At 43.2% G+C, this 17,885-nt stretch overlaps 1 protein-coding gene across 1 annotated transcript in view; it reads right to left on the bottom strand.

Moving 5' to 3' along the window:
- LOC118380698 (neogenin-like) overlaps window positions 1-11,002 on the bottom strand; it is a 322,783-nt gene extending 311,781 nt beyond the window's left edge. Inside the window, 1 exon segment of the mRNA XM_052515815.1 lies at window positions 10,426-11,002. Coding sequence (XP_052371775.1) covers window positions 10,426-10,516 — 91 coding nt within the window. The 5' untranslated portion in view covers window positions 10,517-11,002.
- Window positions 11,003-17,885: the final 6,883 nt, after the last annotated feature.

Raw genomic sequence — 17,885 nt, 5'->3', positions numbered from 1 at the left:
CACGTGCCCAAGGGGAGCTCCAGGAGACAACATCCATCCTTGTCCGGATTTACCCACAGAAACACAAGTTAAAATAAACAACCAGGAGTTGCAGGGTCACCATGGTAGCAAATGAAATCGCAACTAAATCTGGGAGGATCAGGGAGACGTGATGCAGATTTAAAGGGACAGTGTACCAAAGCTGACAACAACGTAGACACTGGATTTGGCTGCATCAGCATCTGTAACTCGACTAGTCACATAACCAAAAGCAACTCGTAAGACCAGTGCTTCCAAACCTGACCGCCAGTGGTCCGCGGGGGTACTGCAGGTGGCCCGCAAATTAATTTGTTTTACATTTTTCCTTCTCTACTAAAAATAACAGCTGGGAGTATTATAAGCAATTTAACATTGTGAAAAGCAATGTAAAATGTTTATAAATAATTTTACATTCATTGCTAAAATTAACCAAATTTGACAGCCAAGATATAACGTTATAACTTCTTATGGCTGGGGGCAGTATTGAGTAGCTTGGATGAATAAGGTGCCCAGAGAAACTGCCTGCTCCTCAGTCCCAGTTGCTAATATATGCATATTATTAGTATATTTGGATAGAAAACACTGAAGTTTCTAAAAATGTTTGAATGATGTCTGGGAGTATAACAGAACTCATATGGCAGGCAAAACCCTGAGAAAAACAACAAACAGGAAGTGGGAAATCTGAGGCTGGTTGATTTTCAACTCAGCACCTATTGAAGATAGGGAGTGCAAGATGACCAATACCCCACTAAGGCTTCCACTAGATGTCAACCGTCTTTAGAAACTTGTTTGATGCTTCTACTGTGAAGGGGGGCTGAATGAGAGAGGAATGAGTCAGAGGTCTGCCAGCAGCCACGAGCTGGTCATGCGCATTCACGAGAGGTAGCTCCCGTTCCTTTGCTTTTCTGAAGACAAAGGAATTCTCCGGGTTGGAACATTATTGAAGTTGTGTTAAAAACATCTGAAAGATTGATTCTATACATCGTTTGACCTGTTTCTACGGACTGTAACGGAACTTTTTGACATTGTCTGCAACTAGTGAACGCGCTTCGTGAGTTTTGATTTGTTTACCAAACGCCCTAACAAAAGTAGCTATTTGGCCATAAATGGACATTATCAAACAAATCAAACATTAATTGTGGAACTGGAATTCCTGGGAGTGCATTCTGATGAAGATCAAAGGTAAGTGAATATTTATCATGTTATTTCTGATTTCTGTTGACTGCACAATATGGCGGATATCTTTTTGGCTTGTTGGGTCACTGAGCGCTGTACTCAGATTATTGCATGGTTTGCTTTTTCCGTAAAGCTTCTTTGAAATCTGAGACAGCGGTTGCATTAAGGAGAAGTTTATCTATATTTCCTTGTATAACACTTGTATTATCATCAACATTTATAATGAGTATTTCTGTAAATTGATGTGACTCTGCAAAATCACAGAATATTTTTGGAACTACTGAACATAACGCGCCAATGTGTACTGAGATTTTTTTATATAAATATGAACTTTATCAAACAAAACATACATTATTGTGTAACATGAAGTCCTATGAGTGTCATCTGATGAAGAACATCAAAGGTTAGTGATTAATTCGATCTCTATTTCTGATTTCTGTGACTCCACTCTTTGGCTGGAAAAATGGCTGTGTTTTTCTGTGATATGGCTCTGACCTAACATAATCCTTTGTGGTGCTTTTGCTGTAAAGCCTTTTTGAAATCGGACACTGTGGTGGGATTAACAACAAGATTACCTTTAAAATGGTATAAGATACTTGTATGTTTGAGGAATTTTAATTATGAGATTTATTGAATTTGTCGCCCTGCACTTTCACTGGCTGTTGTCATATCGACCCTGTTAACGGGATCTCAGCCCTAAGAAGTTTTTAAAAATAACAGACTGCACGAATGGTGGTCCTCAAGAGCTTGACAGTGATTTGTTGGTCCCCGGAACAGAAAAGGTTGGGAACCACTGGTCTAGAACTCCACCTCTATAACTGATGTAGTGTGTTCTGGCAGTCCTTTGGGTGCTGATGAACTTTAGTTCCAAAATAATACTTAGAATTACACTGCCAAGGCAGTTGACATTTCTGGCACCTACATACTTTCTTGCAAAAGTTCAAATAGTTCTACACCCACTTGAGACAAAATGGGTGGCAGTTGAGATGAAATTGTACTACAAAGACAACCACTTTACTTGTAAAACAATAAAATAAACTTCTGAAGGAAACCATTGCTACTTCAAAAGGAATGGTTCGGGACCTGCTCGCCAAAATCCCAGAGACTCATTAAAAATTTAAAAGACTATAATTAGACATGAAAGCGAGAGGAATTCTCTCAGGTAGTTTATCTGAGAGAGTCAAGAGTTTCTGACCTCTGGAGTGGAATCCACCTCCGCATTTGACAAGTCGCTACGTTGAGGCTCAAACTTCCATGTCTGTGGCTCTTGTAAACTATTTATCGGCACACACACACACACACACACACACACACACACACACACACACACACACACAGCTCTTTAAGAACAGTTTGAAAGCAACATGCAAAAACCACACAACTACCAATCTCTCTCATTTGTCATTCACAGCTGCCTGCAAATCTACAATTTTGTCTCTGCCTAAAAGAGGCTTTTCCTATTAAAAAAAACTGGTAGAATCAAAGTGGTAGAATCAAAGCTTGCCTTTCCCTCCTTTCTGAGGGAGCTATTCTGTTAGTTGACAGTCTTCTAGGGAACTATACCAGATAAATCTCTGCTGATGGCTGTGTGTCAAAAGCTAAACTAATTTCTATGCCCACCCTTCTGCTAGAGCAGGTAAACTAATCGTTTTTTTAATGCCATGCAACTCCCTGATAAAACAGCTGTTCATCGGAGAACGGGTGGCACGCATACACATACCCACAACAACACACCTCTTCATATCTGAAGCTGCCAAAAGCCATAGGCTGGGCACAAGATGATGACAGGGGGTTTATTTAAGCAGCCCTCCCAATCCTCCCTCTATGACTGACTGACCCCACACCCCTCCAGCGTAATAAGTGCTCCTTTGACTGAGTGGGGGGGGTACAGAGAGTGTGGGGTGGATTTCAGTCATTCACACTATGTTAAGCCGAGCACCACTGGGTATGACTGGTGTATCAAGAGCAGAGACGAAGACTGATATTTCAGAGAAAACAAGAGTTCATTTGGTCAGCGAACTAGGTCGCTGTGGGGCTGCCCTTGTATTGTTTAGACACAGAGAAGCCAGCAAACCCATTAAAATCATTCTGGGTCAGTGTTAACTAGGTTCAAATTAGGCTGGCCAAATTGGAGAATGCCCATGCCAATAAAACATCAATGAAGGAGCAAAGCTTGATCGTGTTCAAGTGGTCTAATTATTAGTGATTCATTCATTTTGATGCATGTACCTTTAATAACCTCACTTCCCAAAACCCATTCAGGCTAATTCTTCATAACCTGGATGGCATCCAACAAACAGTGGAGGATAAATTCATGTGTGCGTGCTGTGGGTGGAAAACTCCAGAAGGTATAGTGGAATCAAATTAAGGTTATTAATCATAGTTTCCAGTAGAATATTACAGTCATCCTAATGTATGTAGAGGCTTGATGCCAAGAATTATATTTACAACCTTAAAAAAAAAGGTATTAAAAGTTCTCCAGAGTTACAAAAGTGTTCAAGTAATGAAACAATTGCCAGGGAGACATTTGTCATTGTCGTGTTAACCCTTAATCTTCCTTCAGTGTTCCTTTTACTGTAAAACGGAGAACATAAGTGGATTGTAACCATCAAAAAGGTCTACGGTAGCCCTTCAGAAGAGAGATGTTTGTGTAGAGAGAGAACCGTACATATGCTTTAAAAGCATCCAGAACAAAGCAGCATCACACCTCACCATGTTTTTGGAACCACGACTCAACAAAAAGATGGACTCCGGAGTTTATTGTTCATCTTCTAAAGAGAATAGATGTTTGAACCGTTGAGGTTCCAGGCCTCCTCCTGCACTTGCAGAGTAGAACTCCATGAACAATCCCCCTGTTTTCCTCATTGTGGAAGGGGGCTCTAAATGGGCTCTGTGTAAAACAGGGCCTAGTTTCTCGTTAGGCCGAGCCTCGCTGACTAGCACAGCTTGCATGTGTCATAATCCTCTGCAGCTGCCACCGTTGGCAGGGGACACCACGACAGGAGCTCGGGCAGGACCCAAAAGTTTGAGGAAATTTGGGGGAAACTGTCCTCACAGTCCTGCAGAGTTTGCAGAAAGATGCCTTTGGAACAGCCCACAAAGCTTATGAAGTTTGGCATGAACACAGAGTACAGAGGGACCAAAAAAAAAATCTTGTTGCTAACCGTGGCCACTGCTCGCATCTCATTTTAATGTGTATAACCGCCATTTCCTGCAGTCATTTTGCCGTTGTCGAGTGTGCTTTGTTTACCAAATGGGCCATTGGGATGCAGGGCTCCCCGTGTATCTTTATCAACAATGAATGAAATGACAGCATCCATCACGACTGTGGCTACAGTCTTGCATCACACCTAGATTACAGAATGCGAATGAATGGGCTACAAAGACTAATGCTTGTTATTCCAATAACTTCACTAGATATTTACTATGGTGCTAATGCATGCCCTTCTGACAGCAGAGCGGGTGGACTGAGTTCTCTCCTGCATCCATCAGACACTGCACCAATATAATCCATAAGCATTTCAATTTCACCCTTAAAGCCTGTGTTTTCAATAGCCAGCCACTGACACTATCCCACATACCTCTGATCCAAAAGCCATAGAAAGATCCACAATTACAGCCACGAGAGAGAATGGTACATTTTAAGCCAGGCTACGCTGAACCTTAATGCACAGTAACTGATAACAACACAGACATGTCATGTCCTGTCCTCTTAGAGACCATTAGCTACAATAGCAACACAGAGGCACATAATGTTCTAGCAAGCTTGCCCTGGAGTAATTAGGGCTAAAGTTAGCATTTGGAGCTAAAAGCGATAGCTTGCTCCAAAAGCCTTTGAAGGATTTTGAAAGGCCAACCAGAATCGGAGGAACAACAGGCCTTGAAAAGAAGGGAATAAGTTGGCACCACGCTGGCAGTGGATGATGGAGAACGATGCACTAGCCATGTTTCACTGTGTGCTGTGCCACGGTAGAACGAGACCACAGCTCAGGCAGAGAAACCCTTTCATCTCAGCAGGGGTATAGCAAAGCCATGTCAATGATCTGGTCTGGGCCTGGGAGCAGGGAGAAGTCTGGCTTCTCTCCACACACAACAGCCTTCTCCCTCTGTCTCCAACCGACCGGCAAGCCTCACTGCTCATCACCCTAATCAAAAGAGATGACAAGCACTTTGTTGAGCAACACGGAACATTCAGAGTAGAAACAATGCCTTCTGAAGGGGGTTGATTTTGTAGTTTGGCTCTCTTGGAAGAGGGAGGTCAATGCGGACAGACAAAATTGTTGTCTGAGCGGGCCCACTAGGTTACGCGGAGCGGGCCCACTAGGTTACGCGGAGCGGGCCCACTAGGTTACGCGGAGCGGGCCCACTAGGTTACGCGGAGCGGGCCCACTAGGTTACGCGGAGCGGGCCCACTAGGTTACGCGGAGCGGGCCCACTAGGTTACGCGGAGCGGGCCCACTAGGTTACGCGGAGCGGGCCCACTAGGTTACGCGGAGCGGGCCCACTAGGTTACGCGGAGCGGGCCCACTAGGTTACGCGGAGCGGGCCCACTAGGTTACGCGGAGCGGGCCTACTAGGTTTTGCGCTTCTATATACACACACAACAACAACAACAACAACAAAAAAATGACGTGCACATTCAGTAACACCGTATACCCCGGTATGGCACAGAAAAGGTATGAACATCTGGATACCGCTGAACCCTACTAGGTCACATCAGTACAGTCCGCAGGCGTTCAAGAGCAAGACGACTGAAGTGATGGAACAATGTAGGTTCTAAGGCATGTACTTTCTCTGTGGCGGTGTTGATGGGGGCTCTGCCATGTCTGCAGTCTGTTCACATTTCTATAGCAACGCTGGCTACACTGTGGGATAGCTTTCAAAGCATACACACAAATGTCATTCACACAGAACAATGACTGCTGGCAAAAATTATCTTCTATTATTGTAAATATTGCTTATATGTAATCATTGTTTACAAATGCACCCAGTACCAAGAGGGAGTGTCTTACGGACTGGCTGTGGGCTGTGCTGGGTAATGAATGGGTGTTGTGTTTCTAGGAGTAACCCATCGATGAATCTGAGCCTTTGCTGGCACGTCCCACAGTGAATTAAATGGGGAGGAAATACATGGTGTAACCATGGCTGCCCCCAACTATTTATTCATTTTGTTGATGGAGGAAACCATCAACATAGTGACAAAAGCATAGCAATCAGAGAACTATGATAAGCATCCAATCTGACAGTTGGTTGTGTGTAATGTCATCCAATCAGAATGCAATTATCACAATCAAGATTCAATTTAGGTTTTGTTTACAACATCTAATTTGCACATTAGGCAGTTAGCAAAAAAAGGGCTAATAGTCTATTTAATACAGAAGCCACTTGAAAGCAAAGCAGGCAGGCACAGCTGGTGGTTATATATTTACCCTGCCTTCAGAAAAAGATACCATTGCAGATGAAATGCCATTATCAAGGCATATTGATCTTTCTAGCTTTCTGACAATTACAAATACTGCTGCAGTAGTTATCGTAAATTACCACAATAACCCCTGGATGCCATTTCGCCAGAAGGTTATGTTGACAACAACATACTGAAAATGATCACTGCAAAAAAAGTTCACTTCATTGCTAATGTAGCAATTAGCACAGCTAGTGCACAGTCATGTTGAGGATCTGAATCCATCTACTGATCTTTCCGTTCCCAACTCCACTGAAGAGGAGACTGAGCGGCGCCACGCCCCCCCCCCCCCCTCCTCCAACCCAACCCCGGCCATAGGACATTATCAGTATCTCCTAATGAGGGAGGGTGTCATTAGCCGACCAGATGAATCAAACACTTGCCAAAGCCTGCAATTATCTGATTCTCAGTGGAAAGAGGTCATTAGGACTTTATGAGCAATTATAGCCCACAAAAAAATGATCCATAAACTGCGTGTAATATAGGAAAGACAGCAGGTGAGGATGGTCTCTATTGAAATCGATGCCAGTATGACAAGATGATATATAGGAAAGACAGCAGGTGAGGAAGGTCTCTATTGAAATCGATGCCAGTATGACAAGATGATATATAGGAAAGACAGCAGGTGAGGAAGGTCTCTATTGAAATCGATGCCAGTATGACAAGATGATATATAGGAAAGACAGCAGGTGAGGAAGGTCTCTATTGAAATCGATGCCAGTGTGACAAGATGATATATAGGAAAGACAGCAGGTGAGGAAGGTCTCTATTGAAATCGATGCCAGTGTGACAAGATGATATATATAGGAAAGACAGCAGGTGAGGAAGGTCAGCAGGTGAGGAAGGTCTCTATTGAAATCGATGCCAGTATGACAAGATGATATATAGGAAAGACAGCAGGTGAGGGAGGTCTCTATTGAAATCGATGCCAGTGTGACAAGATGATATATAGGAAAGACAGCAGGTGAGGGAGGTCTCTATTGAAATCGATGCCAGTATGACAAGATGATATATAGGAAAGACAGCAGGTGAGGGAGGTCTCTATTGAAATCGATGCCAGTGTGACAAGATGATATATAGGAAAGACAGCAGGTGAGGAAGGTCTCTATTGAAATCGATGCCAGTATGACAAGATGATATATAGGAAAGACAGCAGGTGAGGGAGGTCTCTATTGAAATCGATGCCAGTGTGACAAGATGATATATAGGAAAGACAGCAGGTGAGGAAGGTCTCTATTGAAATCGATGCCAGTGTGACAAGATGATATATAGGAAAGACAGCAGGTGAGGAAGGTCTCTATTGAAATCGATGCCAGTGTGACACAACAGTAGGAGTTGGAGTGAAGGCCTCACCCAATCATCTCAAGGGTCATTTGAGCAGCCAAAGTCCATTTCCATTTACCAGCAGGTTTTCTATTTAAACCTTTATTTGAAATGAATCATTAATGTAGTGTAGCAGGCACAGGCATTGCCTTTATACTAAGGGAACAAAATATATAAAAAAATTAATCGTACCAAGTGTTGCATCCATTAAATCCTAGTTCACATAAAGACAATGAAATATTAAAATTCACATACTTTTAAACTCCAATGAACGCTGGCAAAATAAATGGAGAAAACGTGGTTGTTAGTGGTTTAGCCCTCAGAAGAGTCCTAGGAGCGTCACAGAAAATGGATGTTGTTTTTAAGTCTCTGCTGCAGGCCTTCAGCCGAGGTGGTCTGAGAGGGGATACAACCCTGGAGAGGGGTTTGTGGGAGCAGAAGGGGGGTTGCCAAATGTTTACACATTTCACCAAGTTATGTGCATTGTCCACGGGGAGACAATTAGCACACAATTCCCTCCCAGCAGGATTATGGAGATAAAATGGAACTTAAATGGATTTTACACTCCTCTGACAGGCAGATAAAAGGAGCTGTTTACTAAGACAAACTTTAAACCACTATGGGGCATAGGACAGCAGCCATGCTGAGGAACTCTACTCCTATGTGTGGGTGAATATTCAATTCTTTAGTAGGACAACAAAAAGCAACGCGTATGCCCATTCCCAGAGGCAGCTGGAACGGAATGAAGAAACATTACATCTCCTTTGAGCTAGCACTGCGAATCCACAACTTTGATAAAGACTAGTTCTATCTGCGGACCTACTCGCAAAAGACATGAGACCTCAGAGAAATGTGTTTCGAATAAACAGATATTTTCAGAAAGGGGGACCTCACAATTAGTAATTTGATACTCTCTCCCTGTGTGTAGGTCTCAGTCCAATTCCCTGGAATCAATCAGAGCTCCCAAAGGATACTCCCTGCACCCCTTAATCTCCTGGTTTTATTACTTTCCAGACAGAGTCAGGCCAGTTCCACCCTACCCCCATCTCTCCCTTTTGTAGTGATCTCCAGCAAAGCCTGTTTTTCCCCCCACTCCCCTTCACCACTGCAGAGTGCTTTTCATGCAGGAGAGCCTCTTACATCAGCCTCCTCACACAAGAGAGCACAACAGCCAGCAGAGGCCTGTCTCTCCACTAAGGCTGTTCACTTCATTTTAATGGAGGCGAACCTTTAAAAGAGAGCTAGCCTGCACCCCCCCAAAAAAAATAGTGGGAAAAATGTCATACTGACTGTTGTATTGCTCAACTGTTTATTATTATCCAGTCTTCAACATAGTCGGCAGAGGGCTTGAAAATAAATACATCGCCACATCTCTTACAGGGCTATCAGGGGTGTGAATTTGCTAATACAGAACAAGTGATAAAGGCAACCATGTGTTGTGTGCACTCCAACATGTACCGTTTGTTTAATATTCATTACAACTATTCAATGTGTCCCAATCGCTCATAGTCCTTGGAATGTATTGGCTATCAGATTCCCTATTATAAAGCAGGAAACATGGGGTCAAGATGTTACCTATGTTTATTATTTCATCAACATTCAGTATGACAATGAAAAATCACCCAAACAAACTACTAAAGTTGAAGTCACCACAAACATATGTAGCTTTCACGAGACTGAATTAAAATGTCTTATTGCAGTCGCTACTCTACTGTAGCCAAGTAACAAAAAAGGGGGGTATAAATAGTGTACTTTCCATCCATCAGACAAACGTGTATTGACGCCCAGGTAATGAGATGTCTGGCGGACTGATGATGCTAGCTTATTGCTTGACAGTAAACCCAAATGAGAGTCATTAATTTGTGGTTATAGAGCCGGGTTCTTGCCATCCGTTGCAATTAATTACGTGACTGTAATGGTTTTGCGGAGAGAGAGAGAGAGCAACCTGAACCTGTGCTAATACAATGCAAAGAAATGTCGATTTGAGACAAGACAAATATAAACACATATATTGACCCGAGTTTTTAAATCAGTGCATAATAAATAAATCGGTCAATTATGACCGTAGAAACAAACGTGACGTGGGAAATCCAGATATAATAGCTAATAGGTAAAACAAATAAATACAATAAACACTTGAAATGTCTCGAAAACAACCGCATTTCGTTTGATTTACCACCTGTATGTTCGTGTTGTGGTCTGAAAAGTACTCCTAACAATCAAATGGTTCAAAAGCATTGGCCCCTAGTTGACTGATGCAGCTGACTAATTAGCTTGCGTTGCCTGCAGATGTCTAGAAGCTACAAGTCAATGCTCCATGTCGGCTGCTAGTAGTGCAGGACCTAGTAGCCCGAGCTGTTGTTATACACGCGATACCGAAACACGTTACATTGTAATACCAACACATTATTAAAAGTAGCCAATTGATTAGCTAATGTAACGCTTACCTTTTTCAGCATGTCTTGACACGGTGGTCGCCGGGTAAAGAAAGGTGAGACAGAGGAGAGAGAGGAGCAACCTTGCTCCCCGCTCCGCCATCACTTTTCAAAAATAAATGTTTGCAGGCTTCAAGAACCCCGGAGAAAATCCGTGTTTAAAATCCTCTGCCACCTATTTCCATACACTTCCGAGACAAACGAAGAACATCAATGTTTCACCTACGAAATGTTTAAAAACATCCGGTACCAGCTACTTTTGAAACTGTCCGGATGAAACATGTAGCTGGCTTGTGAGCTCGAAGTATGGAGAGACCGCAGGTTAGACTGTTTTCTCAACTTGGTGGAGGGGTTGAAGGAAAACTGAAGTCAATCCATTGCTTCAGAGCCAATTCGGTCGAAAAAAAATGGTGAAATCGACGGTCACACACGAATCCAAGCTATTCCAATTGCAATCAAATGCGTAAAACCCGAGAACAAGGACAGTTGAAAAGATTGATCAAGGTCCGACTGATCGGAGAAAACGACACCGCAGCCAGCTTCTGCTCGCGAACGGAACGTAATAGCAGCGTGGAAGGGCTGGAATTCTATGTGGGTCCCCGGAAAACAGGGCGTGGAGTCATGCGGAATTCAGGATTGTAGGCTATATGTTGGCAAAATCTAAACTATGGATTGGTGATGGGATCAGTAAGCCACTTACATTTTTACCTGTGCAATCTGCAAATGAATGTAGCATATACATTACATAGCAAATAAAGAAAATGCATATCCAGTGAGTGACAGCAAGTAGTTTACAAAATGGTGAGATTACCTTTCAATAGAATGTCTAAAATGTCTCCATTCAATGTATTCATCGTTTCACAAAATATGTTAGGCTATAAATATGCTTAGATATTATTTAATTGTCAAGTTTTGTTGTAGGCCTTTGTAACATTGCTGAAAATAGTTTTTATTTATAGGCAATGAAAGGCAACTGTAGAATATTAATTGATTCACTCCCAGCTCTAGTAGCATACCACCTTGGTGAATTGTAGTATTTTCATATAGAGACTTTTTTAACTGTATAAAAATCAATATTCCTTCACCCATGTTATGATGCAAAAGAGTTTCCAGGGGATTTTCAACCCCTTGTCCCCAGGCAATGAATCATCTTAGAGAGAAACATGTGTGTTGTCCTCATAAACCAAGGTTTGTGCACATTCCAAATATTTGCATGATGAGTTCTTCCTGTTGATAAACAAGACAAACATCTACTGCATACATCATCCTAATTGGCCAAGGCATCTAAATACTGTTGTAGCTCTATTTAATGCTGGCAGATTATTTCACATGTTGGCTGGATCTCAGGTGATCAGAGATTACAATAATCCTGATAATTAACGTGTTGTTAGGACAAGATTAAGCTATTTTAGATTGAGTTTAGACAATACTGCAGCAATATAGTAACATCAGTATGATAATATACTAAACTGATCATATAACATATCATAATGACCTCCGTTCTGCATCTATCTCAATCTATATGAGTATTCTGAGTATAGGACCAGTGGTATTGATAGTGTGACCATTGAATATTAGTTACGAAGCAGGTGAAAATTACTAGGGTTGCTCCTCTGGCCATAGCATCTAACCCATAAGGACTTGGGAAAAATGGTGCCTGAAACCAGTCTGACAGTCCCACTCACTAATTTGTTCACTCGTGTATTGAGGAGAACCCAAGCACTCAGAAGTATGGAAGAGCTCCATCCACTGGCTCATGCATTCCATAGCATGTGAATAGAGATGTCAGCAGCACTATACCCACCCCATTCACATGACCATGCAAACCCCCCTTTAATGCCAGCAGCACTATACCCACCCCATTCACATGACCATGCAAACCCCCCTTTAATGCCAGCAGCACTATACCCACCCCATTCACATGACCATGCAAACCCCCCTTTAATGCCAGCAGCACTATACCCACCCCATTCACATGACCATGCAAACCCCCCTTTAATGCCAGCAGCACTATACCCACCCCATTCACATGACCATGCAAAATGCCCCACTATACCCACCCCATTCAACCATGCCAGCAGCACTATACCCACCCCATTCACATGACCATCACATGACCATACAAACCCATTCACATGACCATGCCCCTTTAATGCCAGCAGCACTATACCCACCCCCATTCACATGACCATGCAAACCCCCCTTTAATGCCAGCAGCACTATACCCACCCTATTCACATTACGCATCTCCCCCTTTAAAGCTTTGAAATGATTGTAGTTTTTTTTTTTTAAATACAGTTTTGCACTGTATTTGAAGCAGAACTGAAATGCCTTTACAGTATGCAAATGCACTGTTTTTGTTGTTGTTCTAAAATAGAAAAATATGTGTGAAAAGTCATTATCAGGTAGCTGTGTTCTGATATCTGTGACCTGTTAAACAGTGCAGGCTGCTGAGGGCAGGACGGCACATAATAATGGCTGGAACGGCGAAAAAAGGAATGACATCAAACACATGGAAACCAGTGTTTGATGTATTTGATACCATTCCACTGATTCCCCTGAAGCCATTACCACAAGCCCGTCCTCCCAAATGAAGGTGCCACCAACCACCTGTGCTGTTATATCACTAGATTAAATTCATATGTGAATAATCCAATTGCAGTTCTGCCTTGGAGCAATGATACACCTCAAAAGCTATGGCTTTAGAATAAAACTCAGCAACGACTTGCAGAATCAACCCTGTGTAACTGTTGGGAGATGCTACAGTCTCATTTCAAGCCAGGCTTCTCCTGCCCTATGAACCATACACTGGAATAAATTTTGGTTCTCCAGGCCAGCTACGAGACGGAGAGAAATGAAGGCGTCTAGACCTATCCCCATGCTCAATTACCCTCAATATGAGATCTATATTCATGACTTAGAGGTGGCGTCGGGTTTGAAATGTCCAACTAGGAAACCAGAGAGATATCAGGAATGGTTTAAAAAGACGGATGAAATAGAAGAAGCAATAGCATTACCATCACATTATTAACATGTCATGTGTTGGCTACTATTCATATACGATGTGATGACCTTAACATGTGTGTGTTATTAGAACTGATGCATGTATGATGTAACTGTTGGGTTGAAGGGTTGAAAACACACTGAAGAAAACATACAACTTCACAGTTTAAGAATGGTCTACACAACGATGCCCTGAAAGATGTTTCTGTTCCAGTTTACTGCACCAAGAAGGAAAGCGTTAAAAATCTATTTACACATGAAGATTAAGGAGGGGCCACATCAATCCTTCCAGATGCTTGGGTTTGTAAACACCAGCTTGTTGCTTACGGCTCAGGAAGCATTTTTCCACCCAGATTATGAAGAGGTTATACCTAATCTCTGGCATGTAAGGAGAGTTCATTAAGCATATGGAAGCACGGGAGGCTATTTGAACCTGTGTTTCTATATGCTATAGGTCTAAGGGAACCGTCATGGGATTATACCACTTGATTAGGCACTATAGATATACAACTATTGATCTTTGGAGGTTGATAAAGGACTATAATTTGAACCCTTCTGAATCGTTTGGACCATTCTGAACCTTTTTATAGAGTGGACTGTTACAGGAAGCATATTGACTTTGATGACATGGTTGAGTATTATTGTGCTGTGAATTTTGCACTGTCACTGTCTCAAACAAATCTAGGCCAACAACAAGACAGGGGATTTCATGTGGGAATAGCTATCAAAGATGGTACCAATTACTGTGAAGTATCCTTTGGGCTAACCTAAATCACCGTTTCATATCGACTACCTACACAAAGAAAGCTCATTATCCACCAATGGTCTGTTGCAGAGACAACAAAAGACCATTCTTCAGCCCTAGCTTGGATATTGGAGAACGCTGAACGCTGGAAGACATAATAAAGACAAAAATAAGGATGTTATTCCAATTCCACATTATTCCAGTTCTAACTTTATCCCGACGGCAGTGAGACTGGTGTGGATTACATGCATTGGCACCAGAATTAATGCGATCCCAGTCGGAATCAGATCCTATTATTCTGAGTCAGATTAGGTGGTGTGGGGGATTAGGGCACCATGAGTCAGATGGATGTGGTCTCTGGCCTGACGGCGGGTGGTAACATGCTCACTTCCTGTAGCGAACGCGCTATGAGGCTTTACCTCATTCACTTGCCAGTGAGCACAGTGGGACCAGGTTATAAACTCAAAATAGCTTGGTGGCGATGACAAGGACTAGTACATACTTTATGTGGGTGGATGATGAGTGATTTCCCCTCGTATGTGAGTACATTAAGGGATTATGCACAATCAGTCGTCCCATTGTCTTAGTGATTTACAGTGGGGGTGATATTAATACCATTTCAATTAGCTACAAATGTAAGTGGGGGGGGGGTTGTGCATTCATGTCTCTGTATGTCTGTCTGTGTTGCGTGGGGGAGTGTGTGTGTCGTACGCTTGGACCTGTAAAACAAACAGCTGCTGTGTACCTGGCTTCCCACTCAGGGGTATAGATGGCAGCACATCGCCTCATAGAGCAAACTCACCTGCCAGTGCACAACACATACTTCAGCAGGAACCAGAGTACACCGAGACATCCCATGATACATGTGCTTACACAGGCATATTTTAAGACCTGGCACACCTCACCTCACACATGTCAGCAGTTTCTCGCTTTCTTCCTTCCTTTCTCTCTCCATCTCTCTCTCGTTCTTTTGCTCTCTCTCTTTCACAGCTCTTTTGCAGGTGATAATTATTCTAATTGCTCCTTCTTTGAAGTGCAACGGTCCGTATCAAACAGTGTGCTACTGAAATACTGCAGCATCAAACCTGGGCCAGTGTAAAACCTCATCTCTGGGTCCCACAGATGGACAAGGACAAGACAGACCTTTAACTGGTACGATCACTCCAATAAGTCAATTCCATTTGGGTTTGGGTCAATTTAGGTAATGATTTGAAATTGAATGTCTGAATTTAAAATGAATGAGGGCCCCCCGAGTGGCGCAGTGGTCTAAGGCACTGCATCGCAGTGCTAACTGTGCCACTATAGTTCCTGGTTAGAGTCCAGGCTCTGTCGCAGCCGGCCGTGACCAGAAGGCCCATGGGGCGGCACACAATTGGCCCAGCATCGTCCGGGTTTGGGGAGGATTTGGCCGGCACTAGCGACTCCTGTGGCGGGCAAGGCACAATGCACGCTGACACAGTCGCCAGGTGTACGGTGTTTCCTCCGACACAACACATTGGTGCAGCTGGCTTCCGGGTTAAACGGGCCTTGTGTCAAGAAGCAGTGCGGCTTGGCTGGGTTGGTGTTTTGGAGGATGCACGGCTCTCGACCTTCGCCTCTCCCGAGTCCATACGGGAGTTGCAGCAATGAGACAAGACTGTAACTACCAATTGGATATCACAAAATTGGGGAGAAAAAGGCATAATAGAAAATAAATACAAAATACAAAAAAAATTGCCCCATGAATGTTGTTGACCGTGACTCACAACATCTAGGTTGTAGTTCACTTGGAAGAGCATGACGCTTTAACACGCTCGCAACACCAGGGTAGTGAATCCGGGAATAGAACCCACTACTACCCTGGCATTACAAGTGTCATGCTTTACCAACTGAGCTATGAAGGACAATAAATACAATTTAGAACTAGGTGTATGCATGTATGACTGTAAGTCGCTTTGGATAAAAGGGTCTGCTAGGTGGTATATATTATATTATTAAATTGGACAATGGAGGATTACTCTAGTCTTGTGGTTTGGTGGCCTGAAACCTTTTCACAACAAGTCTGATGCATTTTTCATGCATGTTGTGCAAACTGTTCATCTCGTGAGAATACCTTAAAGACACAGTGCATTGTATTTCACCTTTTATGGTTTTCCTTCAGGTTTATTTTCAGGTAAACAATGCTTTCAATAGCTGGGGATCAAATAATAAATGCACTTACAGTAAGACACACAGTTAACAAACCTGCTTTCATTAAAGAACAGACTTGCAGAACAGAGTTTTGATTTGGTGTGCTGGAGGAGGAGGTCATCCAAGAAACATGTTTACGTTATTTACATTCTGTTCACCTTCAATAGAAAATCCTAGTGGCTGAACAGTACAAGGCAGCTCTGGATGATACAGGTTGGCCGTAGCTCAGGATGGAGTGCACAGTAGAACAGCTGGAATACAGTCGGACAATGCAGAACAAAGAGCATGATGATACAGGTTGGCCATAGCTCTGGATGGAGTGCACGGTAGAACAGCTGGAATACAGTCGGAGAGAACAAAGCTGATGATACAGGTAGCTCTGGAGGAGTGCGGAACAGCTGGATACAGTCAATGCAGACAAAGAGCATGATGATACAGGTTGGCCGTAGCTCTGGATGGAGTGCACAGTAGAACAGCTGGAATACAGTCGGACAATGCAGAACAAAGAGCATGATGATACAGGTTGGCCGCCTGTAGCTCTGGATGGAGTGATGATACAGGTTGGCAGTAGAACAGCTGGAATACAGTCGGACAATGCAGAACAAAGAGCATGATGATACAGGTTGGCCGTAGCTCTGGATGGAGTGCACGGAACAGCTGGAGAACAGCAGAACAAAGAGCATGATGAATACAGGAGTGCACGGGACAGCTGGATACAGTCAGAGAACAAAGAGCATGGTTGGCCGTAGCTGGATGGAGTGCACAGAACAGCTTACAGTCGCCAGAACAAAGAGCATGATACAGGTTGGCTCTGGATGGAGTGCACGGTAGAACAGCTGGATGGTACACGGTGGGTGCACAGTACAGCTGGAATACAACAATGCAGAACAAAGAGCATGATGATACAGGTTGGCCGTAGCTGGATGGAGTGCATACAGCTGGAATACAGTTGGATACAGGTTGCAGGCCTCTGGATGGACAAAGCTGGAATCAATGGCAATGCAGAACAAAGAGCATGAATACAGGTAAAGAACAGCTGGAATACAGTTCAATTCATTTGGCCCCATGAAAGAGCATGATGATACAGGTTGGCCGTATACAGGTGCATGTAGTCCTGATGCTCTGGACAATGCAGAACAAAGAGCATGAGAAATGGAGTGATAAGCTGGATAGGTATGATGAACAGCTGGACTCAGTTAGGAAGATGCAGAACAAAGAGCATGATGATACAGGTTGGCTTCTGGATGGAGTGCTAGAACAGGCAGTCGGACAATGCAGAACAAAGAGCATGATGATACAGGTTGAAGGGAAAAAATACAGTCGGACAATTTGAAAGGTAATGGTATAAGGGTGAAAGGTGTAATTTGTCAAAAATGACATTTCAAAGAGTTTGAGCTCTGGGAACAAAATGCATCTTGATGATACAGGTTCACTGGCCGTAGCTCTGGATGGAGTGCACGGTAGAACAGCTGGAATACAGTCTGGAAGGCAGGCTGCAGTTTAGAACAAAGAGCATGATGATACCCAGCAGGAGGCTGGAACAGCTGTGAAGGCT

The sequence above is a fragment of the Oncorhynchus keta genome, unplaced genomic scaffold, assembly GCF_023373465.1.
Source record: "Oncorhynchus keta strain PuntledgeMale-10-30-2019 unplaced genomic scaffold, Oket_V2 Un_scaffold_3208_pilon_pilon, whole genome shotgun sequence".
In the NCBI taxonomy this organism is placed as follows: domain Eukaryota; kingdom Metazoa; phylum Chordata; class Actinopteri; order Salmoniformes; family Salmonidae; genus Oncorhynchus; species Oncorhynchus keta.
Note: the sequence above shows the minus strand (reverse complement) of the source record. Positions and strands in the feature narration are given on the sequence as shown.